Source organism: Rhinopithecus roxellana, chromosome 5 (assembly GCF_007565055.1).
Source record: "Rhinopithecus roxellana isolate Shanxi Qingling chromosome 5, ASM756505v1, whole genome shotgun sequence".
NCBI classification, from domain to species: domain Eukaryota; kingdom Metazoa; phylum Chordata; class Mammalia; order Primates; family Cercopithecidae; genus Rhinopithecus; species Rhinopithecus roxellana.
The window spans coordinates 69,659,190-69,684,403 of NC_044553.1; the positions used below are offsets into that span (position 1 = coordinate 69,659,190).

The 25,214-nt window shown below is 43.3% G+C and overlaps 1 protein-coding gene across 4 annotated transcripts in view; it reads left to right on the plus strand.

Moving 5' to 3' along the window:
* Nucleotides 1-4,158: 4,158 nt before the first annotated feature.
* Nucleotides 4,159-25,214, plus strand: part of RASGRP1 (RAS guanyl releasing protein 1) — a 78,063-nt gene continuing 57,007 nt past the window's right edge. For 2 of the 4 annotated variants that reach the window (XR_004057173.1, XM_030929711.1), the window contains exons 1-2: nt 4,449-4,624; nt 9,586-9,770. Coding sequence is in view for 3 of the 4 variants with exons in the window: in XM_030929711.1 (XP_030785571.1) it covers nt 4,476-4,624; nt 9,586-9,770 (334 nt within the window). In the remaining variant the exon portion in view is untranslated. Of the gene's footprint in view, nt 4,304-4,448; nt 4,625-4,788; nt 5,003-9,585; nt 9,771-25,214 lie in introns of those variants that run through there. The other 2 variants (XM_030929713.1, XM_010359795.2) reach the window with 2 other exon arrangements.

Genomic DNA, 25,214 nt, shown 5'->3' on the forward strand with positions numbered 1-25,214 from the left:
AATCACACAAGAGAAATAAATAAAGTATTCAAACAGGAAGAGGGGAAGTCGAATTGCTCTGTTTGCAGATGACATGATTGTATATTTAGAAAACCCCATCACCTCAGCCCCAAATCTCCTTAAGCTAATAAGCAACTTCAGCAAAGTCTCAGGATATAAAATCAATGTGCAAAAATCACAAGCATTCCTATACACCAATAATAGACAGAGAGCCAAATCATGAGTAAACTCCCATTCACAATTGCTACCAAGAGAATAAAATACCTAGGAATTCATCTTACAAGGGATGTGAAGGACCTCTTCAAGGAGAACTACAAACCACTGCTCAATGAAATATAAGAGGACACAAACAAATGGAAAAACATTCCATGCTCATGGATAGGAAGAATCAATATTGTGAAAATGGCCATACAGCCCAAAGTAATTTATAGATTCATTGCTGTTCCCATCAAGCTACCACTGACTTTCTTCACAAAATTAGAAACACCTACTATAAATTTCATATGGAAGCAAAAAAGAGCCTGTATAGCCAAGACAATCCTAAGCAAAAAGAACAAAGCTGGAGGCATCATGCTACCTGACTTCAAACTATACTACAAGGCTACAGTAACCAAAACAGCATGGTACTGGTACCAAAACAGATATATAGACCAATGGAACAGAACAGAGGCCTCAGAAATAACACTACACATCTACAACCATCTGATCTTTGACAAACCTGACAAAAACAAACAATGAGGAAAGGATTCGCTATTTAATAAATGGTGTAGGGAAAACTGGCTAGCCATATGCAGAAAGCTGAAACTGGACCCCTTTCTTATACCTTATACAAAAATCAACTCAAGATGGATTAAAGACTTAAATGTAAGACCTAAAACCACAAAAATGCTAGAAGAAAACCTAGGCAATACCATTCAGGACATAGGCATGGGCAAGGACTTCATGACTAAAACACCAAAAGCAAGGGCAACAAAAGCCAAAATTGACAAATGGGATCCAATTAAACTAAAGAGCTTCTGCACAGCAAAAGAAAATATCATCCAAGTAAACAGACAACCTACAGAATGGGAGAAAATTTTTGCAGTCTACCCATCTGACAAAGGGCTAGTATCCAGAATCTACAAAGAACTTAAACAAATTTACAAGAAAAAACAACCCCATCAAAACATGGGCGAAGGATATGAACAGACACTTCTCAAAAGACATTTATGTGGCCAAGAAACATATGAAAAAAAGCTCATCATCACTGGTCATTAGAGTAATGCAAATCAAAACTGCAGTGTGATACCATTTCACGCCAGTTAGAACAGCGATCATTAAAAAGTCAGGAAACAACAGATGCTGGAGAGGATGTGGAGAAATGGGAATGCTTTTACAGTGTTGGTGGGAGTGTAGTCAGTTCAACCATTGTGGAAGACAGTGTGGCAATTCCTCAAGGATTTAGAACCAGAAATACCATTTGGCCCAGCAATCCCATTACTGGGTATATACCCAAAGGATTATAACTCATTCTCCTATAAAGGCACATGCACATGTATGTTTACTGCAGCACTGTTCACAATAGCAAAGACTTGGAACGAATCCAAATGCCCATCAATGATAGACTGGATAAAGAAAATGTGGCACATATATACCACAGAATACTATGAAGCCATAAAAAAGGATGAGTTCATGTCCTCTGCAGGGACATGGATGACGCTGGAAGCCATTATTCTCAGCCAACTAACACAGGAACTGAAAACCAAACACCACATGTTCTCACTCATAAGTGGGAGTTGAACAATGAGAACAGATGGACAAAGGGAGGGGAACATCACACACTGGGGCCTGTCCATGTTGCGGGGGCGGTTGGGGGAGGACAGCATTGGGAGAAATACCTAATGTAGATGATGGGTTGATGGGTGCAGCAAACCATCATGGCATGTGTATGCCTAGGTAACAAACCTGCACGTTCTGCACATGTATCCCAGAACTTAAAGTATAACAATTTTTTTAAAAGCATGAATATTATCCTCATTAGCTATAAGAATGTTATATTAAATGATGTATTTTGTGGAAAAAAAAAAAAAAGAAGTTTGTTCTTGAGGTCAGAGGTGCCTCATATAACACCAGGGAGACTAATCACGTGGCCGATGATGAAAAGAGACATGGACAAACTTCTTATTTTTTAGATGTTTGGAAAAGACTTATTGCTCAGGTAGGAGTAGCCAGAAAACCTCAAAAAAGAGCTCGAGGGGGCCCAGAAGCAGAATCAGATGGAAATGAAGAGCAGAGTTCTCAGAAAGTTCAAGAGAAAAACACTCACTGGGCATATGTAGGCCTCTTTCTTTAGAAAACTCAGCAAGACTCATGTATTGAATGAATTAATAACCTCGATTTCAACCATTTGTATATACATGGACTGTAGGTGTGTAGATGTAACTGCCTACGTGTGCATTTAGTATTATGCATATATGTATATTTACATATAAATATAGTGATGCATTTACATAAAGGCATCCATTTGGCATACATACCTATGCATATGCAGTATAAGGCTGGATTATTCCCCTGCCACACACAAAGATTTTGCTGTCCAAAGACTCAGTGCAATGAATGGCATGGAAGGGGTTCTATTTTCAAGGGTGAAGCAATAGAGAAATACTGACAGCATCGGATAACCTGTGATGGGGATCCCATGAAAGCCACCAGAGACAGTGCCATTAACCTTATCACTCCTGCCATAGACAGGGGACTTCAAAGAAACACTGAAACCCTTTCTCCAGAAATAATCAGGAAGGATCTTATTTTCTTCTTTGAGGTCAGCACATTCTGCTTTTCAAAATCAAATCCACAGCAGTTTATTAGTAATGTCCCACATGTACTGCCTCAAGCTAGCAGCTGTGGAAGCTGAAGAAGCATAAGACCTGATTCTTGACCTCGGACAATTTAGTTTAGTTGTGGAGGTAAGACAGGGACACGGAATATTACGTGGCAATTGAAAGTGTAAATATTATAGATTTAAGTATTAGTGAAGAGAGTGGTAAAGAGCTCATTCTGGAGTAGAGGGGTCAGTGAAAAGTAATTGTTTACCCAGTAATGAGAAGATCTCTGTGAAAAAAGTCTAAGACTGCACACTTAGGACTGCTGGGAAATAGACAGATAGATTCATATATAAATACGAATTTTTACCATCCTCAGACATCTGCCACCTTGTTTCTTTAGGTTGTAGGGCTTGCATGAGGAAGGGTGTATGATAGATAACACTAAAAATGTTTGAGCCTTAGACCCAGTGAGTGACGAAGGGTGTCATTATTTAATATTCTCCTGACATTCACCTGCCCCTTCTACATCTGTGGCTGTGACTGAGGACTTGGTTCTTTATATCACCCAGGGTTCATGATGATTCTCTGGAGAAATTTCTTGCTGGTCTCAGTATCAAGAAAGGGGGATCTTCTCTTGAGCAATTTTGTTTTTGGTCTTGCATGTGATAGGAATTGAACTTTAGACAAGGCCTCTCTTTAAACTTGACTGCTAAAAATGCAGGAGACAAATTTTGGTCCCACTTTAGCAAGGGTATTGGACTCTATGAGATGCATTTATTTCAAACGATGTTCATTTTTGGCTCCATCTTCTGTGCCTTATTTTTCATTTCACACACTTCTTTTTGTAGGTTATGTGCTCTTGTAAGCTATCTTGAATTCTGTTTTAAGGACAAGGTAGCATATAAATATAAGGAAATATATAAATGAAATAGAGGAAGGCTTTAAGGGCCAGAACACTATGGCCGGGAAGACAACTATGACTGTGGCTAGAGTTATAGTCTGTGGCCGTGATAATGAGTATGTTATTAGGGCAGGGCAGCAGTGATCATAGGGAGTCAGACAGACCTCAGTCCAAGTCAGAGCTCTCTCTGCTGTTTATTAGTTGTACGATCTGAGGCATATTATTCTTTAAACCTTCATTTTCTCATCTTTACAACAGTGATCTCTTTGTATCAGGGAGGGTGGATTAAATGAGGTAATGTATAGAAAGCACTTAGTACAACCGCACTCAATCATCAGCTATTGAGATTATCAGCACTATCACCTGGACAAGCAGCGGGTGGGCCGCCCCTCTTGGCCAGGTCTTCTGCGCGCACTGACGTTGTATGAAAGCTGTCCCCACGTCTCCCACACCCACCGACGCCAGGCGGCCGCGTCTGGACCCGATACGGATCACGCCTGCGGAGCGCACCTCCACATGGGCAGTCCTCGTCCAGGGCGCAGGGCACATGTCTACGGCCCAGTTCTGCAGACGGCTACCAAGAGACCCCAATGCGCAGGTCAAGGCAACTTCACAACTGTCTTTCCGTTCCTTTCCCCTGCCAGACTCCGCGCTCTGATATATACAGGAGAGGCCCGCGAGGGGACAAGGCGTCCGCACTGCAATGCTCCGAGCAGCGGCCGCAGGCAGCAGGGTGGAGGCTGCGGGTCGGCTGCGGGAAAGGGGGTCCCATGGGAGCCGCTAGGCTCAGCCCGTTTCCTGACCTCAGGTGGAGGTCGCCGGGCACAGCTGCCCTGCAAGGCGCGGGTGTGGTAACTGGGAGCCCGCTCCTCTCCCTGAGACTTAACCCTTTGGCCAAGAGAGGTCGACGGCGGGCAGGGTGAGAGAACCGCGCAAGGCGTAGGGCCCGGGCACCCGCGGAGAGGGGGCAGGTTTCGGGGAAGAGCGGCGGGGCGCCGCACGTTTCCTGCAGCCGCCAGCATCAGCGTGTCAGGTGGTTGCCGGGCGGGTGTGAGCGCGCGCGCGAGGCAGAGGGAGCGCGCTCGCACAAACTTTGTGCCTGCGGTGCGCCTCGGTCGGGCTCGCCGGGCTCGAGGGCGGGCGGGCAGGCGGCCGGGGCTACGAGGCACTGGGGGACAGGGCCGGCAGAAGGCGGCGGCGGGGGCGATGCGCCGCGCCCCGCCGCGCTAGGTGAGCCGGCTTCGGGAGCGCGGGCCGCGGCCATGGGCACCCTGGGCAAGGCGAGAGAGGCTCCGCGGTGAGTAGAGGCGGCCGTGGCCCTCGGGAGCGCCTGTGTCCTTACTTGGGAAAGAGTCCCCTGCCCGCCGCCCCAACACCCCGAGGGAAGTTGAGGGCGAAGGGGGCCGGGGTCGGCCGGAGGGCCGGGACACCAGCGCGACGGGCGGACGTGTCTAGAGCGCACGGCGCGCTGCGCCCGGGGCTTCGGGGAGGGAGCTGGGGCGGAGGGGCGGCCGTGAGGCCAGAGCTCTCCCAGCGAGATGTGCTAGGGCCGATGCTCTTCGCGGAGCTGGCGCCCTCCCGCCGACCTCCTCCCCCACATCTCCCCGCCCGGCATCGGGACTCCCACTCGCGGACTTTCCGCGCCGCCCGCACCTGCTGGGGCGCGGGGCTCCGGCTGCGCCACCTGGCGGCCCCACCCGGCCCTGCCCAGAACGGCCGAGGGAGCTTGCAGGGAGCCCGCAGAGGTGGCACCGCTTGGTCGCCCCTGCCCCACGGAAGTTTGCAGATCCGTGGGTCAGCGAAACATATCGCCTTCCGGATGGGAAACTGCACTCCTCTCCCCCTCACTATGATTCTGTAGAGGGTCTTGGATAACAGAAGTTGAAGAAAGAGGGACAGTGAGTGAAAGGGCTTTTGGCCAGGCAGCTTTGAGTTTGTAGCCAAAGGACCAGAACTGGGCAACAGCATGAACAACGGCCTGGCCTCGGCGTAGGGCTAGACAAATTGTGCACTTCACAACGCCATTCACATCGACACTGATGGGACTGTGCCTTGCACCACCATACCCAGTAGCGGCAGGAAACTTGCGATGCTGGGCTTCCCGTGCTTATAATCCCAGGAACGGAGGGTTCTTGGCCCTGTATGCACGCCCTGCCTCTCCCCATCCGGGTGTTCCCTGAGGGTCCACCACTGTACTTTGCACTAGATTCAGAAGGAGGAGTTCAGTACATTAAATTGAGTATTATAAGGGGGAGAGGACGGGACTGGAAGGAATCCACACTAGAAGTCAAGAGAGTCACCTTCCACTGCAAAGAAAGTTGTGGAAGTTCCAGTTCCCTTACTCCATTTCATCCCTTACTTTTCTAGGTTGGATTTCATAAAAAGCTCAGCCTGAAACTGACCTCCACTGAGATACCTATGCCTGGAGAGGATTTCACCTAAACCAGTTTAGAGTTTTGACGGTCTCCTTCAGCAAACCTATGAGACTTTGGTCACTTTTAGGCTCAGAAAACACCTTCAAGTTAATTCGTTTCTCTCGGGGTTTTGGTTTTTTTTACAAGAAAACATTTGGCCACTGTTTTTCTTTTTTTAAATATGCCTTTACAGACTCAGAGGCCATTCATTCTATGGATTGTTAAAACACCCTTCGACCTGCCTATAATAAAGCATTTTATAAATCCTTGTCTACCCCCATTTCACCAGAAAAGGCAGAACGATTTGAGGATTTCTCACAAGGCAACCAGTTAAGAGACTGTACAGCAAGAAAGCCAGGTTTCCTAGTCTATGGTGCAAATAATTCCTGTCTTCTTAGAACTCTGAGGCTGCACTTTGACTTTTAATACTTTCTCTTCTCCCTGTTTTCTCATGCTTTAGCCCTCTGAGTCTGTCTGGGCTCCATACCTCCCAGATTGCGTTTGGCACCCTCTCTTCCCTTTTACTACCCTGTACTTTACCCTGATCCCTCCTGGTTCTGGTAAAAGCATCAACCTTCAAGAATCCCCTTATGAAACAAAGTGGCTTCTCTTGCTGGTGACACTAGGAAACATTACCAGAATTAGAAGACAGGGCAGGATTAGGAGTCTTGAATGGTCAATGTCACCAACCAAGAAAGAAAATGGAATTTTCCCTGGATCTGTAGCCACCTCCCCTCCACCCCTAGCAGGAAGAGCTCTGTCTGTAGATAGAGCCTCTAGTTGTAGTTGCCTCTTCTCCAAGGTCTAGGGAGAAGTATTGTGGAAAGCCTGAGTGAAGGAGACTTCTAGAATAAATGACTTTATTTTTTTTTTAATCTTAACCCTACTCGGCCTTTGGTGGAGGTCTTAATGGTGACAAAGGCAGCAGCTGGGGCAGAAAGCTGAGTAATCCCAGCAGTGGCTATGTAGCCCAGGTGTAGAGAGTTGTTAGTGCTTCCAGGAAGGGAGAGGAGCCCACCTGGGGCGCAAGGCATGGGCCACAAGGGGCTGGCTTCTAGCCTGTCTCTGTAGTCGTGGCCAGGCACGTTGCTCTTCTGATTCTGAACCTCCACACCTATAGAAGAGGGGTTTGGAAAATGACCATAAAGAGTCTGTCCAGCTCTAGGGACCTGAGGACAGTTCTGAGGACCTGCAAAAGAAATATGGACTGAGATTCAGCCTTTACATTATCAGCTATGCTTTTGAAGGATTTTACTTTCATTTTAAATTGAATTGACCTTTTCAGCCTCTCTGTGATGGTCTAGTACTAATCCCCATGTTGTGAAATGTGCAGAGTTCCAAGCACAGTAAATATTTATTAAATGAATAAAGCCAGAGAGGTGCTGGGTACAAATCTCAGGTTTATTATGTATGAGTTTTATAACCTTGGCTATGTCATTTACCCTTTTTAAGATTCAGTTTCAGCATCATGAGATGGGGATAAAATCCTTCTGGGCTGTAAGCCTCAAGACAGGGTCAAACCCCAGCACAGTACCTGCCATAGCATAGGTACTCAATTCATGTCGCCATTATTATTTTGTTTTTAGAGACTGATCCAATTATGCGGTTATCACAGGGCCTGTTTGAAAATCAATTATGGTCAGAAACCTGAGTCTTGTACCACCGACTTGATCTTTCAGGAATTACTGCCTAGAGTTAGCAGATGCCCAATAACTAGTTGTTGATTCAATTTCACTGCACCTGCACCAGGTCAGAATAGAACTGAGCGGCCACTGCAGACCAGCGCCCTGGAGCTAGTTTGAAACAACCTGAAGGGCCAGGGTGCCCCTGCACAGGTCTAGCTGTGTACTGAGTGGCGCCATAGTTCAGTTACACACCATCTCTTAGCAGGCTGGTCTCCCAAAACCCACATGTGCCTAGCATTTTGTTTTGATCTGAGCACTTCCTCAGCCTCTTTGGTTGAGATTATATCCTGTCAGAGCAGCTTTCCCAGACACTCTCCCTCAAACTGCCTCTTTCTCCTCTGAGAACATGCTTCTTACTCTTGACACTCATAGTACACTTATTTAACATTTATATGGCTTTCTTTTCATTATCTCAGTCTGATTCCTCAGCTGTATTTTTGTATTAAGGAACTTCTAGACTACTGTTATGTAACAACAGCAACTAGTATGTAATGAGTATATAAAGTACCCTCACCTAGACTATCTCACTGTGGTCTTCTCTGGCCAATCACAATGCCTTACTCATAGAATAAGCACTTAGAGATTAATTGATGCCATTATGCATTTATCATAATATGTAGTGAGTAAAGTTACGCTTCTGAGATACGTTTTTTTCCTTTTTCTCTTTGCTGCTTTGGTAGTAAACTACAAAATAACCAAAGCCACAGTAGAGAGAGGAGAATTAACTAAATGCTTAGAAGAGTTACCAGCAACACTCATCACTATTAAAGCAAAAAAGATTACAGATATGGATCTGTGTGTGTATGTGTATTTTTTAATGGAGAGGACAGTAAACTTCCCAAATCATTTTGCAAAATGACTTGTACTGATGAGGTCATGACCAAAGATAGAGCTGTGTGTGAGTAGATGAAAGTCCATTGGACTCTTATGCCATTTCTAGATCCAAACTTGCCCTTTTACATTGAGTTCTGGAACAACGCTCTCACAGCTCTGCTTTCTGTTTTAATCATTAAGGACCCAAGTAAGAATTTGAAAAAATGATGTTTAGTAACAAAAATGACTCATAATGGTTACCTGTATTATCAACCATGAAAAACAAGATCTTAAAACTAAAAGATTTGTAAGAAAAGCAGGACTCACTTAAAATCTAAGCACCACCATCATCACCCCTCACTTCCTGCACTTGGGTTCTCAGTCTTTGACTTCTCCCTTAAGGTCCTTAACGATGATTCTGAGGCTGTCTGACCTTGTGTGGTATCTCAGGTATTGCTCAAGATTAATGAAGTTAACCAGAGATGATCTTGCACTCCCGACCTCAGGTGATCCACCTGCCTCGGCCTGCCACGGTGCTGGGATTACAGACATGAGCCACCATGCCTGGCCAAAGTTAGTCAAAGATGAGACCAATGTAAACAATTTTTAAGATTCAAGTCAGTGGCTTAGTAGCTGAAAAAATATATATATTGCTGGGAGCTAAGGACTGTCAAGATAGTCTTGCCTCTGCCCATTCCCCTTTAGGAACTGGGAGACAGTAGGACGGAGCAATCCTAATGCCAGCATGAAGAGCCCTAGTTGCAACCCTGAAATCTCACCTTTGCTGGGGAGATGTCTCTTTAACAGCCAACCAGTCGTTTGGTGCATTTGCCAAGTGGGAGGGGTATGGCTTCTATCAGCCCAACTCCTGAGATTAATTGTCTTATCTCCATTCCCTTCCTCTCCAATCTGCCTTCAGAGCGTGGAGCTGCCAGTTTGTCCCCTCACTGCCTTCTCTCTTTCCCCAGGAAACCTTCCCATGGCTGCAGAACTGCCCCTAAAGCAAGACTAGAGGCGAAGCCAGCCAACAGCCCCTTCCCCTCCCATCCCAGCTTGGCCCAGATCACCCAGTTCCGAATGATGGTGTCTCTGGGACATTTAGCCAAAGGAGCCAGCCTGGACGATCTCATTGACAGCTGCATTCAATCTTTTGGTAAGTTGGCTACCTGCCCACAGGCATAAAAATCACTATATTACTTTGTTCTTCCTTTAAAAGTGCTTTACAGAACAGCAATCTAGATTGTATTTTGGCTTTAAAAATAGCTTTTGAGCTTTTGAAATGTTGGAGACAGTCTGCAGAGCCTATGGCACATGACTATGTGGGTGTAATAGGTCGTGATGAGAAGTGCAATTTTGAAGTGAGAAAAGTTAGGAGAGTTTGCATTTCCATTTTTCTCAGGATGGAGGTTTTTCTTGTGATGAAAAATATCATAAAAGGATATTGTGCATCTGGCACTTTGAGACTTTTCCGTCCTTGCCTTCTTGGGGCACATATAAAGACTTACATGAGCAAACTTTGTTATCAAACAGAAATTGGAATCATTTGGAGGAATAAAGTCTCAATAATTCCCCTTGCAATCTGGAGGGCAGATGTGATGGAATAGGAAAGGACTGGGAAAAGCCAGGAGGTTTGTGACGAGAAGACATTGGTTAATAAATGTTGCAATGCAGGGTCAAGGGACTGGGAAATAAATGTGGACACACACATTTCAGACGCTGCACTCTGTCAGCACCTTTGCTCACCATGAGAGAGACACGTTCGTGCAGCCGTCAAGCAAGTATCTGAAAAGATTTTTTTTTAAATGTTATAAGCATGATTTATTTTTGGATTTTTATTTGTGAAACAGTGATTGAAAAGTACTAAATATTTCCTCCCCAAACATTAAAATGGATGGATTTCAATGAAATCATTGAATTCAAAGATTTCCAGCTTCGTGTTCCCCCTGTGGGCCCCTTTTTATATCCCTCCATCTCTCGCCGTGAAGCAGAGGAGCCAGTGTGGCACAGCTCAGACATACCAACCCCCGCCAGCCTGCCCCAACCCTGGGAGCCTCCTGGGAAGCTAAGGGAGGTTTAATCAGATCCTAGGCAGCTCGAGATCCATGAGATCTCAGAATGACGGACTAGTGGCTGTGTGTGTTAAGTGCTTGCTCAGACCTTACGGATAGAATTGGGGAAACACTCGACAGGTTAAGGATATTCATTTAGTACAATTTAGTACAGCATTGAACAGTTTCAGCTATTTCAACATTGGTTTAAAGTAATGGTTCTCAAACATTAGAGTGTCAGAATCACACATGGAGGCTGTTTTTTGTTTTTTTGGTTTTTTTTTTTAAACACACATTGCTGGGCCCCACCCCCAGAGTTTCTACTCCGGTAGGTCTGGGGTGGGGCACAAGAATTTGCATTTCTAACAAGTTCCCAGGAGATGCTGATGCATCTGGCCCAAGAACCGCACTTTGCGAATCACCGCTTTAAAGTGCTGTTTGTTGTAGACTTTAACTTGGAAAAGAGGAAGGTTTTTTAGTATGACTAGTTTAGCATTACATTTTCATTAGATTTCTCTTTGTTTTATACTTCAATCTTATTTTACACTTTAATCTTTCAATTAAGATGAATTTTTGTGAGCAGAATGAATGGCTTTCTATTTCAAAATAATCTCCTTAGAAAATGTGCTGCGAGGAGATAAATGAGAGGACAGTGGAGACCGGGGAGGCACGGCCGACGTGGGGCCATTGTTCATCATGTACTCCTCTCGCACTTCCTTGCCAACCCGAAGAAACTGCAAAGTTCCTTACACCATTTCAGCAGTCAGATTTACTCGGCTTTAGCAGGCCGCTGTGACTATTTCCTGAATGAGGATTTTTCTTCTTTCTGTTTCACTATCGAGAAAAGAGGGACCAGAAATGTGTTTATCATGCCATCTTCCTTCCTTCCATGCCTGTGGTGCAACTGCTGGCTTAGTTCAAGACAGTTTTTCTAATCTTCAAATAATTTATCAACCTGAAAAATACATGACTGATTCTGAAGTCCTTACCCCCAAAATAACCAAGCCTAATTCAGTCCCCTTAACAGACCCTCCAAAGGCAGCGGCAATATATTATGTTCTGGAATATGTGGAACTGAAAAAAGTGGCTTAAAATCCCAAAGCCGTAAAAGTCCCATGGAGTCTAGTAGTCTTTTGTCCGTTATCAAGTAGCATTGATTAAGCCCTTAGTTGCATCTGACACTGTGCTAGGCAGTACTCAAGAAGAACTACAGTGACCAAACTCCCCCTTCCACCAGAGCTTACAACACCTGAGAAACATACTGTTTAGGAAACATAAATATATATACACACACATACAAAGGACAGGGTATATATATACACATGTATACAAAGGACAGGGTGATAAACACCAAAGGCATGCAGGAAGAGTAAGTTTTTGTACTATGTAGAGTTTGAGTAAGTGCACTTCATGGGTGAGGACGTAGGTCAAGGAGAACAGCCACCATTTGTTGAAGTCCCTCATGGGCCATGGGAATGCTGCGGGAAGTTAGTAAGGTAAGATCTCAAGGTTTTGTGTATTATGTACTGCAGAGTTTCTCATCACAGTACATGAAGGAGGCAAAAAAGAAAAGACGCTGTGTCTGGAAGGAACAGAAGCCAGCACCTTTTGTCTGTCTGTCTCCTTGCTCTTTGGTTGTCAGTTGACCCATCTATAGGGCTGGGGCATGGAAACTGCGCTGCAGAGGAAATGGAGCCAGGAATCAACAGCAGACTTTATGACAGAAAAGCCCATAGCAAAATATGTGCCTGTGCTTCCGTAGGTCTCTTTAAGAGGTGATCTGACAATAGTGTGGAGTGAGGCTAATGCTTCTCCTGAAGCTTATCTTACTGGTTATTGTCTCAGGTTTGTATAGAAAAGTGTTGCTTTAGGTTAAAGCAATCTAGCTAGCTTTTTGTTAATGAGTTTAGATGTCTTCTCATTTTAAACCCATGAAAAACTGTACAGAAGTGTGTGTGGGGTGGGAATGATTATCATCATTATTTTTATTGTTGCTACTCTTTTGCCTCAGACCCTAATTTCAGGTACTCCACGCAGCAACTTGAATGAAAGAGGGAAAGAAACTATTTTAAAGAGAAAGACTGAATAATTGTTAATTTAGTTTCTACTGCCTCTCAACCTCACCTTCTTGCTTTCAGGACGTTTGAATTGGCTACAGCTGTGCTGTCCAATGCACTAGCCATATGTGACTATTTTCATATACATTTCAATTAATTAAAGTTAAATGTAAGATTTAGTTTCTAAGCCTCACCAACCATAGGTGAAGGGTGCAATAGCCACAAATGGCAACTACTGTTGAACAGAGGAGAGAGCATTTCCATTGTTGCAGAAAGTCGGTTGGATAATGCTGGAGAGGGTAGATGGTTGTCTCAAAGAAAAAAGAATAGATTTTCTGCAAACTGTGGGATTTGCATTTTGCTAGCATTTCTAGATAAGAGTCTGAATATTGCTTAAAGCATCATGGGCATCCAGAAGTCTTACTGATGGCTATCTCTTTAGTATTATTAACCATCAATTACCACCCACACTGTTCTCAGAAGAAGGACTTACATTGCTTTTAAGGGCAGTGGCCAGTACGTGTAAATTAAGAGCACTTTCGAAGGCCTCTAGCAAGCCTCTCAGTGTCACACACAAGGTTAGAGATCTGTGACTAGAAACTTAGGCCTTGAGTCATAGTTCATTACTTTAACCATGAAACAACCCACTCCCGCCTTCTATTCTAATCAGAGGTCATGTTTTACATTCTCAGCATATTATTGCTAGTTAATCCCCTCTTCAGCTGAGCATAATGAGGCGAATCATCACAACCTGGTCACACTTATGTCAAATATATGTGAATCACACCGTCTGTTTCAGAGGTAGAAAAGACCTATGAGATCATCTGGGCTTTACTTTTTTTCCCTTTATAAGAGGGCTGCCAGCATTTGGGGCCAAATGGAAGGCTTCAAATGTCGAATTCACAAAGCTCTTTCCTTGTCTCCCTCTCAATGCAAGACAACTTCTGACAGCATCGGAAAGAAAACTGCACACCTGCCTCAGAAAGGGCCACACACACACACACACAACTCCACCCCAGCAAGCAGACCTCCTGCTCCCACTGAGATGTGGGAAGAAACTCCATGTTTCATCTTACCTGTTAGTGTGAAGGGGAATGCTTCCTAATATCTTCTATTTATGGACTGTCTTATTTTTTCTTAGAGTTCCATTTGTATTGATTTTCTTTTATACCTTGAACAGCTCTGAAATAGGTCAGATATTACTCTCTCCATTGAACAAACAGGAAAATAAACCTTTGAGAATTGAAAGAATTTGCCTTGCACCCCCAGTCTCAAGAGAGGATGTGCTGCTTCTGTTCTCCTTCCCCTACCCCTAGCAGCCACTTGCAACCTGGGTTGGAGCAAGCCTGGATCTCTCTCCTACTACAGGCCTTCCTACACTCAGGGGAGACCTGCATGCCACATAGGACAGGCCTGCACGCAGTGCCCACCCTTCTACAGTCCTGCTGTCTCCCCAGTTAGAAATGAAACTCCATTCAATGTAAGAAACATTGATTGGACCCCATCTCTATACCAGGTGTCTGCCTGATATTCTGTAGTGAGCAAAGTGAATCAGTGAATTCCTGTGTGAATTATACTAATGCTATCCAAAGACCTTCCAAACTAGAACTACCCCAAAACTAATAGGTGTGTTTTCTCCACCATGGAGCAGTTGGATATTAAAAGCATTTCACAGGCCTCAGCTTATTGAACGTAAAACATTCCATCTGTTTTTAAAATTGGAGCCACAAAAGGCAAACACACACTCAGGGCCATAGCCCTCTCCATGACAAAGGAAAGATTAGGTATTTCTTACCACTCTGCAACTTGGTCTGTGCACCAAAGCAAGGTGCCCAGAGGGCAACAGGGGCATAAGACCAGAAGCCAAAGGCCATGACATCATTGGGCATGTAGACCTAACAACAGGCAACACCAAGGAACAAAGTCAGTTGTAGTGTCAGGAAGGGGCAGAAGCCTTAGCCCCTGTTGATGACAGGCCCTGTGTGAAGAACACAGCTCTCCCAGAGGCCTCCTCAGTGGAACCCCCCAGTCGCTGGTAGTCGTGGCTACAGGATTTTACGTGTGAAGGATGGTCCTCGGAGATACTTGCATCCTGAGGCTTCTAGTCATCAGAGCAGCTCCCAGGCTGCTCTTAGCTTTCTAGAATGAATTAGCATTATTATAAGACTGGACACTATTTATTCCAAAGAGGCCTTTGCTGCATCTTTGATGAGCAGGCATCACCAGTGCGCCACGCTGGTCTGCCCTCTCATGAGCATGAGTTTCAATGACTGCCAGGCCTGAGAAAGGAGGAGATGGGAAATCCCCTTCACTCATATCTGTGCTCTCCTGCTTGGCAGTGTTTATTGCAGGCCACACTGTAGACAACAGAGGCAATGCTTATGCGTGAGTTAGGCAGTGTCTCAGGAGTTCTGAGCAGTTCATTCAGTAAAGCCATCCAGAGAGGTGAGTTTTACTGCCGAGGGAGCTGGAGACAGACAGTGGACAGACAGTAGTTAAACACTTATCGTGGACTCTGTAGGGTCCTGAGCCTTTACCTAACTTGACCCAATTAATCCTCCCAACAACCCTATGAGGTGGTTGTTATTTTGCTCCTTTAACTAATAGAGAATTGAAGCTCGGGGAAGTTAAATGACCTGTGGAAAGTGGTTCAGCTCATTAGTGAGAGAGCTGCTGAGATGTGAACTCTGGTCAGTCTTCCCCCGAGGTTCACGTTCTTTCTGCTATTCCAGAGATTCTCCAACTTTGGCGTGAGGAATACGCCATCAGGGAGTGTGTTGAACATTCAGATTCCTCAGTCATCCCCAGAGATTGCCATTCAGCCAGCAGTCACTGGTTTTGATGGAGGTGACCCGTGAACGCATGTCGAGAAATACTGTCGTATAGCACACTTGCTTCCTGAACATCCCAGATCATTTTCTCAGGCATCCTAGGAAAACCTGAAGGGCACAAATCTCCAGGGAGGCAATAGAGCATATAGGTTTTCCAGCTATGTGAACTAGAAAAGCACATGGTGAAGCCAGCCTCTTGGAGATCCCTAAAGCAATCCAGCGACATCTAATGAGATCCCTGCCTAAGAGCAGGTCTGAAACCCTGGGAGCCCTTCTATCAAATTTTCCTGCATTCCTGTCTCTTCTCAACTGCAGTAAGCCCCCTACAACGCATCCAGCCTGTCTTTTGGCTATGTAAATAGAATGTGGATGTCTGTTACAACTACAGTTTGATTCTTGCATTCAGAGGCCATGTTTCTAGTGTAGATTTCCACCTTTATTCAACACTCCAGTTTCCTATGGTGCTGGGAGGGTCTACTCTGTAACGCATGCCAGTCCCCACGGGTCAGAGAGCTACAGTAGTGGCTTAGCTGGGAAGGAACTGGGGAGTGCTTCCCCTGAGTACCTACCCAAGAGTGCTACTTTGGCAACAGATTATCTAAGGCAGTATGTTGACCTGAAGTTTATGAAGTCTGTGATGAAAACACATTGGGAAACTGTGTGAAAGCAGAAAGTCTTTTCAGTAATTGACAGAAACAGCTGTGTTGGACCCTGAGACCCCTGGAGAAGGTCATCTACCGTTCAGGCCCCAGCCACAGCCCACCTGCTGATGTTAGAACTTGTCCACTCCTGCCCAGAACAATTATAGCTGCTGGATCTGTGTCTGGTTCTGGACTTACAGTGAGCTTTGGCTACAACCTAGTTGGGGTTGCCCTAGAGTGGCTGGCAGGAAAAGAACAGAGAAAGAGTGAGAATGTAAACAGGGCCAGCTTCCTGGGCATGCCACCTCTGAAGGCCCACAGGTTCCCATGCTTGGTTTAATGCTGTCACAGTCTTGAAATTTTTAGTAATTTTTGAATAAGGGGCCATCATTTTTAATTGCACTGGGTCCCACCAACTATGTAGTCAGAGGTCTGTGTAAGAGCCACAAGACCAGAGGGCAAAAATAATTTGCCATGTGTTGAAGACACATAGAATGATGTGGATTTATGTCTTAATTTCTTTCTTCATAGAAAGATGCAATTGTGAAAAAAAAGTATTTCCTTATCTCCTAGCAGTGGTGTGCTGGGCTGGCTCATACCAGCTCACAAGAGTCGATTGTTAAATTTTCAGGAATTTTGCACGCTAGTTGTTAAACACAGCCATGATTGAAAATTAAGTTATATACACTAACAATCAGATTATATTAAAAACAAACATAAGAAATACTCAAAACTCACCACTTCCTAATTCATGACTACGTTTTACCGTTATCTTTGCTTTTGAGGTTATGTCTGTTATGTCTACCTGGTACAAATGCTATATAATGGTATGCTAGCATGCATCTTTTCCCAGCTCCGTGTTCAGTGAAGTCATGTTAGTAGCTTGTTAGCTGTTGTGAGTATTTACACTGTGGAAATCAACAAACACTACTAATCAGGGCTTCCTTTTCAATCCCTCCCCTGGACAGCCCATTGTTAAACATTTACAAGCACACCACTGTCTCCCAGATACAGAGGGTGCTTACATAACCAAATGTTGAGGTGGGAAGGGACCCTAAAAGCTGGGATTTCTATTTTTGATCTCTTAATTAAGAGAAAGTAATAATTCTGCCATTATTTTGCTGCTTTCATCTATGTGTCTTATAAAACAACCTCTCCGTGTGTTCTTCAAAGGAAAGGAATAATGGACCTTAGAGATAAGGAAATCATGTATCAGTATGGTTGAAAAGTTTTCTTAAATAAGTAACAGTGGAACATGAAAACAACAGGAGAGATTCTCATTCTGAAGTCAAAGTTAGTTTGTGTTTTTATTGTTTTAATTCACCTCTAAAATATCTCTCGGATTAATCAGCCTTGTTTCTCACCAACCCTCAATTTTGTGAACTTTTGTTCTTCATGTATTATATGCTATCTCTATTTTGATTTCTGATTCCATCTGCTAAATCATTTGCCTTCATTACCCACTGCATGGTAACAGGCACTATTGGTGTATATAACCAAGCTTTTGTTGAGTAGTTTTCGTAAGTTTGTTTGCCCTACTGTATTTCCAGTTTTACGAACGTTCTGTTCATATCCTTTGCCTACTTATCACTTGCTGCTTAGTGCTTTTATTATTAGAGGTGTGCAAAAGCTTTTTATATAAAAAGCTGTTAACTCTTTGAATATCATTTACTATAGGCGTTTTTTCCATTCTCATTTTCATTTTTATGTTGGTTTTGATATTGTCATGTATAGAAACTTTGTATTTTTATGTATTTAAATTTGCCCATTTCTATTTATCTTTTTAAAATTCTAAACCTTAAAAAAAATCCCTCTTCCAAAGATTTGATTAATAGTCCATTATCATTTTAATCAGAGTTTTGCTTAATTCAGTGTCTAATTCCGTATCATACGTTGTTGTGGATGATCAATACAAGCTTGTCAATAAGTTATTGCTGGCAAAAAAGAAGCCTTCAGTTTTGTTTCTCAGATTGTCATTTCCTTAAAACCACAGTGCTTGGACTGGTGACTTTGTAACTCACAGCCTCCGTTTCCCCTCGCTGTGATGCCACTGAAATGATTTCCCAGAATTAAAGCGTCTGGGAGAAGGTGTAATGGGGGTCTCCATCATGATATTAAACTTGAAGAAAGTTCTTCAGGAATTTGCATATTTTAAGAATGTGCTTTTGGATCTATTTGAAGAGTCAGTATTCTTAGGATGGAGTCTTAGAAACCCCACCAAATTTTTAACTCAGTCTTTAAAAATTATTAATATAGACTGAGTGTTTCTTGTTCTTACATAGACTTTGTGGTAAGATGATACATAAGATCAAACACTAGCATAGACTTTTAAAATATTAGTAATAGCTAACTTTTGAGCATTTACTATAAATACCACAGTGTTTATGTTAATGTTTTACATATGTAGTCTCATTTAGTTCCCACTATTTTATAAGTTCTTGTATTTACAAAGATCTAACTTTCCCTCAGCATTTATACTTACTTTATAAATGTTAATAACTTTTAAAATTATTCATGTTCACCATAGAGAACGTAGAAAATACAGACTGACAAAAAGAAGAAAACTACCGTTACCCATTTTACCATCAAGAGCATGATAAGCACTATCAACATTCTTGGGTGTGCCTTTCTTGATTCTCTTCTATGGATACTTACATGTATTATAATCACATTGACTTTTTGATAATAAACCCACTATAACTTTTTGCTTTCCATAATTTATATCTAAAAATTTTGATCTTGAAATCAATATTATTATTTATAAAGAGGTATGCTAGCACACAAGGTTGCTCTTCCATTTTAAAATTGATTTTTTAAAAATAATTCTGCTTAGTCCCTTCAAATATAGGACATAAAAGTGAAGGTTGCTTGGCAACTGGAATGATGGTAATGAGGAATTAAAGACATTACAAGAAAAGAAGAGTACTCAGTTCTTTTCAATGCTACATGCTAATTGCAGTAACTATGGCTGATTACAATTGTAATAAATGAAGGAAACACAAAACTTCCATTAAAAATTCGTGATGTGAACTTTTTTTTTTTTTTTTTTTTTGAGACGGAGTCTCGCTCTGTCGCCCAGGCTGGAGTGCAGTGGCCGGATCTCAGCTCACTGCAAGCTCCGCCTCCCGGGTTCACGCCATTCTCCTGCCTCAGCCTCCCAGGTAGCTGGGACTACAGGCGCCACCACCTCGCCCGGCTAGTTTTTTGTATTTTTTAGTAGAGACGGGGTTTCACCGTGTTAGCCAGGATGGTCTCGATCTCCTGACCTCGTGATCCACCCGTCTCGGCCTCCCAAAGTGCTGGGATTACAGGCTTGAGCCACCGCGCCCGGCCTGAACTTTTTTTTTATTTTGTAGTATAGTGAAAGTGAGATGGGGTTTGTTGAAGAGAAACTTTACTTTCAGAAACAAGAAAAGATCTTTTGTCTGTATTAACTTTTTTCTTTTCTTTCCTTTCCTTTTTTTTTTTTTTGTGACAGAGTCTCACCCAGGTTGGAGTAAGGTGGTGTGATCTTGGCTCACTGCAACCTCTGCCTCCTGGGTTCAAGCAATTCTTGTGCCTCAGCCTCCTGAGTAGCTGGGTGTGCACCACCAGAGCCAGCTACTTTTTGTATTTTTAGTAGAGATGGGGTTTCACCACGTTGCCCAGGCTGGTCTTGAACTCCTGAGCTCAAGAGATCCACCTGCCTCGCCCTCTCAAAGTGCTGGGATTACAGGCATGAGCCACTGTGCCCAGCCTATTAACTTTCTAAGGGAATATTACGAAGTTAGCCACTGGGTGAGATACATAGCAGAAACACAGAGATGCCACAATTTGGTACATGTGTGATTCTTCAGCAGCAGAGAAGAAATGGTGGGCAGTGGTGTGAAGGAAGCCATGTTGTCTAATTTGTTCCCCCCCCCCCCCCCCCCCGCCCCAAAGAGTGGTCAAGGGCCCTGGAGAGATTGCTAAGGTTCTTACTAGAGCCTTCAAGCAGAAGATGCTGCCTAGGATGGAGATGTACTTAGAAGGACACCAGTGATTCATTGAAATGGGCAAAGGGAGTAGAGACTAGAGGGGGAAGAGGGAAGCACAGGAGAAGAGGGAAGCAGGGATTGCCGGTTTTGTAACAAAAGAAAGAATGCAGTCACCAGAGAAGTAAAGCAGTTGGGGATGAAGCCATCCAAGAACTTATCAAAGGTATATCCTTGCCAGAAAGTGAGGATTTCTAGTTGGAGGAGCAAATGGAGCTATGTCTGTCTCCTCTTCACTGATCTATCTGAAGCATGGTATAAGACTTGGTTTTGTAGTCTTGTGAACAGCTTCATTTTAAGGGGGAACCCACAATATTCAGGAAGCCAAGAAGTGTCTCTGTTAATCATCTATGAGTCTGTCTTGCTGGCATATAGTTATAGACTGTGGAGCATCCTTAAATCTGATGAGCAATTAATCATTGGTTACTTTTGGATTCACTTATTAAATGCCAAATGCATAGGGGCTTTTTCACACTCCCTGCCCTTCCTTTTTCCCAGTTCACGAACACCACAGTTGGATTCCGTATTTACTTCATCCAAATCTACCTTGGTAGGTTCACCATTTACTTCCAGTCCTGGGGAGTTCAGGCCAGACTGTGAGTTACTGCTATTTCTGAGGGGCTGCTTCCCAGATGAGAGCCATAGGACCCTCGCCTCTGGCCACTGGACTCAGTCTTCATTTATTGCCAAGGATGAGCACTTGGTCTCAGGAATGGATGCTGGGCTCCACATGACTGTTTGGCCTTGCTTGAATCGCCAAAGGAAAAGTTCCCTACATTTATTATGTCTGTGATCCCCCACCCTCTCTGTCCCCAGTGCCTAAGAGTCTCATTACCTTGTCAGCAACTACCAGTGTCTACCTGAGATGGACTAAACTTCATTTAACTGAGAAAGTGCACCCTCAAAATTGCAAGGAAAAATGATGGAGGAGGACCCTCTGGATTAAAAGAGACTTAAAAGACATTTCAACCAGTCCTAGTATGTGAACCTTTTTTCTAAAAATTATGTGTGTGTGTACACATACACACTCGCAGGAGTAGAGATGGATCCAGATCTGCTATATGCTGATGGTTGTTGCAGCTGACTGAGTGCATGGAGGTCCCTTAGGTTGTTTTGCTCATTATGGTATATATGCTTATAATTTTCCATAATCTTTTTTTGAGACAGGGTCTTGCTGTGTCACCCAGGCTGGAGTTCAGTGGTGCCATCTTGGCTTATTTCAGTCTCTGTCTCCCCAGCTCAGGTGATCCTTTCACCTCAGCCTTCTGAGTAACTGGGACTATAAGCATGTGCCACCATGTCTGGCTAATTTGTGTGTGTGTGTGTGTGTGTGTGTGTGTGTGTATCTTTTTGTAGAGACAGGGCCTCACTGTGTTGCTCAGGCTGGCCCCAAACGCCTGGGCTCAAGTGATCCGCTCGCCTCAGCCTTCCAAAGTATTGGGATTACAGGCATGAGCCACCGCATCCGACCTCTAATAATATATTAAAATTAAAAGTGTCCTCAAACCTAGGAAAAATAGATGATTTAGGATTACAAAAACTTCAAACGGATTTTAGGAAATTTCTCTAAATTTTCTTAGGTGGCAAAATAGAGTGACTGTGTCTGTTTTAAAGAAGGGAGAGGAAAATAAAGAATGAAAATGGTTACTTTGGTTACACATCATGAAAATAATTCACCCATGTCATGTACTTGACACCTTATGACACTGCCCATTCCCCAGTCAGCGCTGAGATGCTCAATTCCTGGGTATCCAAAAAGACAAAAAAAAAAAAAAAAAAAAAAAAAAAAAAAAAAAAACCTGGAAACTTGTAATCGTTAATGCTACTGTCAGAGGCAGGAGTTGGAGTTGAGTAAGTAAGAGAATGTGATACTCTCCTCCCCACCCCATCCCACACACACACACACACAGTTTTGAGCAGGGAAATGCCGTGACTGTGGCACAGCTGATTTCAGCAAGCGGTGAAAAGGTTATGGAGGCCACGTCGCGTGGCAGTCTTCGAAATCCAAAGCTGAGTCTGCCATTTACCACATGTGGGTCTTGTTTGCTCATCTTCAATATGGCGAATAATGGTAAAAAATTGTAAGGGTGGTTTTACTTTGGGTGCAAATTTAACAAGGTCGTCTTAGTTTGAGTTTTCCCAGGAGCAGATCCTGAGACAAGGATTTTTAAGTACAAATAGTTTACTTTGGAAGGTGGTCCTAGGAAAAACTGGTAGGGGAGTAGAGAAGGCAGCTCTTGGAGGGTGCATTACCAAGTCACAACTCTGGGAGTCAGAGGAGAAGGCTCTTTTCAGACCAGACTTATCCGAGGGAAAGGAGCTGGAGTATTGATGTACCAAGTCCCATCGGTCATTGGTTGAGGGCTGCTTTTAGAGGGTGGTAAGTGTCCAGCACATTTGGCGTGCCCTGCACACAGGTAGGAGTGTGAAGGGCGTCCAGAAACCTCTCAGGCTGGTGGAAGTTGAGCTGGCATGCATTACAATGGTAAGGTCTGAGAGTATGCATGTGGGAACTTACAGGCTCTGTTACGAAGTCAAAAAGTAAATGTTAGATGGGCAAATATAGGCTACATGAAAATCCAAATAAACAGATTCAAAGCTAGTTTATAGTCATACTCAAAGTGTATACATATAGATATGAGTATTGAAGGATATCCTTCTGTAGGTGAACCACTTATGAGTGGCTCTGGACATTTTCTTCAGATTTAAACACAATCTGTGTTTTTGGTTAGACACACTGTGGGAAATAGTATAATTAAGTAAGTCAGAATTCAGGAATGTGAATAACAGCACAAAGAACTTAGGCAAGGTGGGCGGATCACGAGGTCAAGAGATCGAGACCATCCTGGCTAACACGGTGAAACCCCGTCTCTACTAAAAATACAAAAAATTAGCCGGGTGCGGTGGCGGGCGCCTGTAGTCCCAGGCACTTGGAGGCTGAGGCAGGAGAATGGCGTGAACCCGGGAGGCGGAGCTTGCAGTGAGCCGAGATCATGCCACTGCACTCCAGCCTGGGTGACACAGCGAGACTGGGTCTCAAAAAAAAAAAAAAAAAAAAAAAAGAACTTAGGTGAACAGGACAGGACTTCAATAAAAATAAACGTAAAGTCTTGCACTTAAGTTTAAAAATAATGCTTCCTATATGTTCTGGATGGGGGAAACTGTATTAATTGTAGTTCTTATGACAAATATCAAGAGATTTTAGTAGATTGTAAATTCAGCATGAGTCAGTAGTGTCATGTGTCTTCCCCAAAATATTAACTTTCCAAAAGTTAAAATAATTAGAGACTGCATCAATAGAAATAGCCTTTCCATTTTAAGGGAGTAATACCTCCATTCTATTCTGAGGTCCAGTCCTAATGCTGACACATAGTAACTTTATTCCCTTAACAAGTGTCTTAATGTTTCTGAGACTGTTTCTATCAACCTGAAACTTAGTAGATACTTCCCCTGGATTGTTTTGAAGTAGGTATCTTACTAGAAAGTTAGAATTTATGGCCCTACATGGTGGCTCACGCCTGTAATCCCAGCACTTTGGGAGGCTGAGGAGGGCGGATCACGAGGTCAAGAGATCAAGACCATCCTGGCCAACATGGTGCAACCCCGTCTCTACTAAAAATACAAAACTTAGCTGGGCATGGTGGTGCATGCCTGTAGTCCCAGCTGCAACAGAATACTTGGGAGGCTGAGGCAAGAGAATCGCTTGAACCCAGGAGGTGGAGGTTGCAGTAAACCAAGATTGTGCCATTGCACTCCAGCCTGGCGGCAGAGCACAACTCTGTCTCCAAAAAAAAAAAAAAAAAAAAAAAAAAAGACTGTATGTAAAATGTTATTAAAATTCCATTGCGCAGTAGATACTCAAAAACAGTAGCAATCACTATTAGTGTAGACCTGTTAAATGTTAGCATATGGCTTTTTCAGGTTAATAATGCAGCTTACCAGAGGATCCAAAATCACGTCATGGAGATACAAGATGGTTGGAATAGCTGTGTCCAAAAAAATTACCAGAATATGGTGTCGTAATAGACACTAACAGCTATGAGCCTAGAAGATAGTGTTATAATTTAAAATTTTACATGAATTTGAGCTATATTAATGCAGTGTTCAATAAGGAAGACCTGAAAAGTCTCTCGTTTTTCAAAATATTAATCAGGACAATGACAGATATCCAACCAGAACTATTTTTGGGAATTTATTAGAAATAATATGGAGTATTTCATATATCTAAAACACAGGAAGAGTACAGGATGCCTGCAGGCCTTAGGAGTGCTTGAAATTAGGGACTATAATACTTTTAGGAGACTACTGCATACGTTCTGTATATGTATGTGTCTCTTCTCTGTCTGACTTGCTTCTCTCCGCTTGTCAGCTCATCATTTTCTTTCACTGAAGATTTGTTTTCTACATGGCACTAACAGCTGTAAATCATGCATCTCTTACCATTAGAGATTTAATATATATATTTTTTTCCTCAAGTTCAGTGAAAAAAAAAAAAAAAACTGCCAGGGAAGAACTTTGGTTGGTTTAGATTTGGCCAGGTGGCTACTGCTTGAATGAATTAACTGTGGCCACAGGGTTGGAGTCATTTAATAATCCAGCATTTCTCTCTAAAACCACATGATGGAATTTGGGGAAGGAGCATTTCCTAAAGGAAGGCTATTGTGCTGGGCATACAAAGCAGTATCTGTCATGACCAAGATCTGACCAAACACTAGGGTGCAGCATGCTATTAGATTCAAGTTTAGTTTCTTTAAGATGGGAATGGAAAGGCTAGAGAGAGTGCAGAGGAGATAAATAGTTAAGAAATTATACAGAAATAACATCTGTGAGGATACAAGATGACAGAACCTGAAAAGAAGACAAATAAGTGGGTTTTCCTCTTTGTTTTCTTAATAATGTACACATATGTATGTCTCAATAGTAATAACCACAGAAGAGCTAGTATGAGTTATTTACCTCCAGTGGCACATATAAAGGGTAAACAAATTTAAATCTACCAAAGAACTG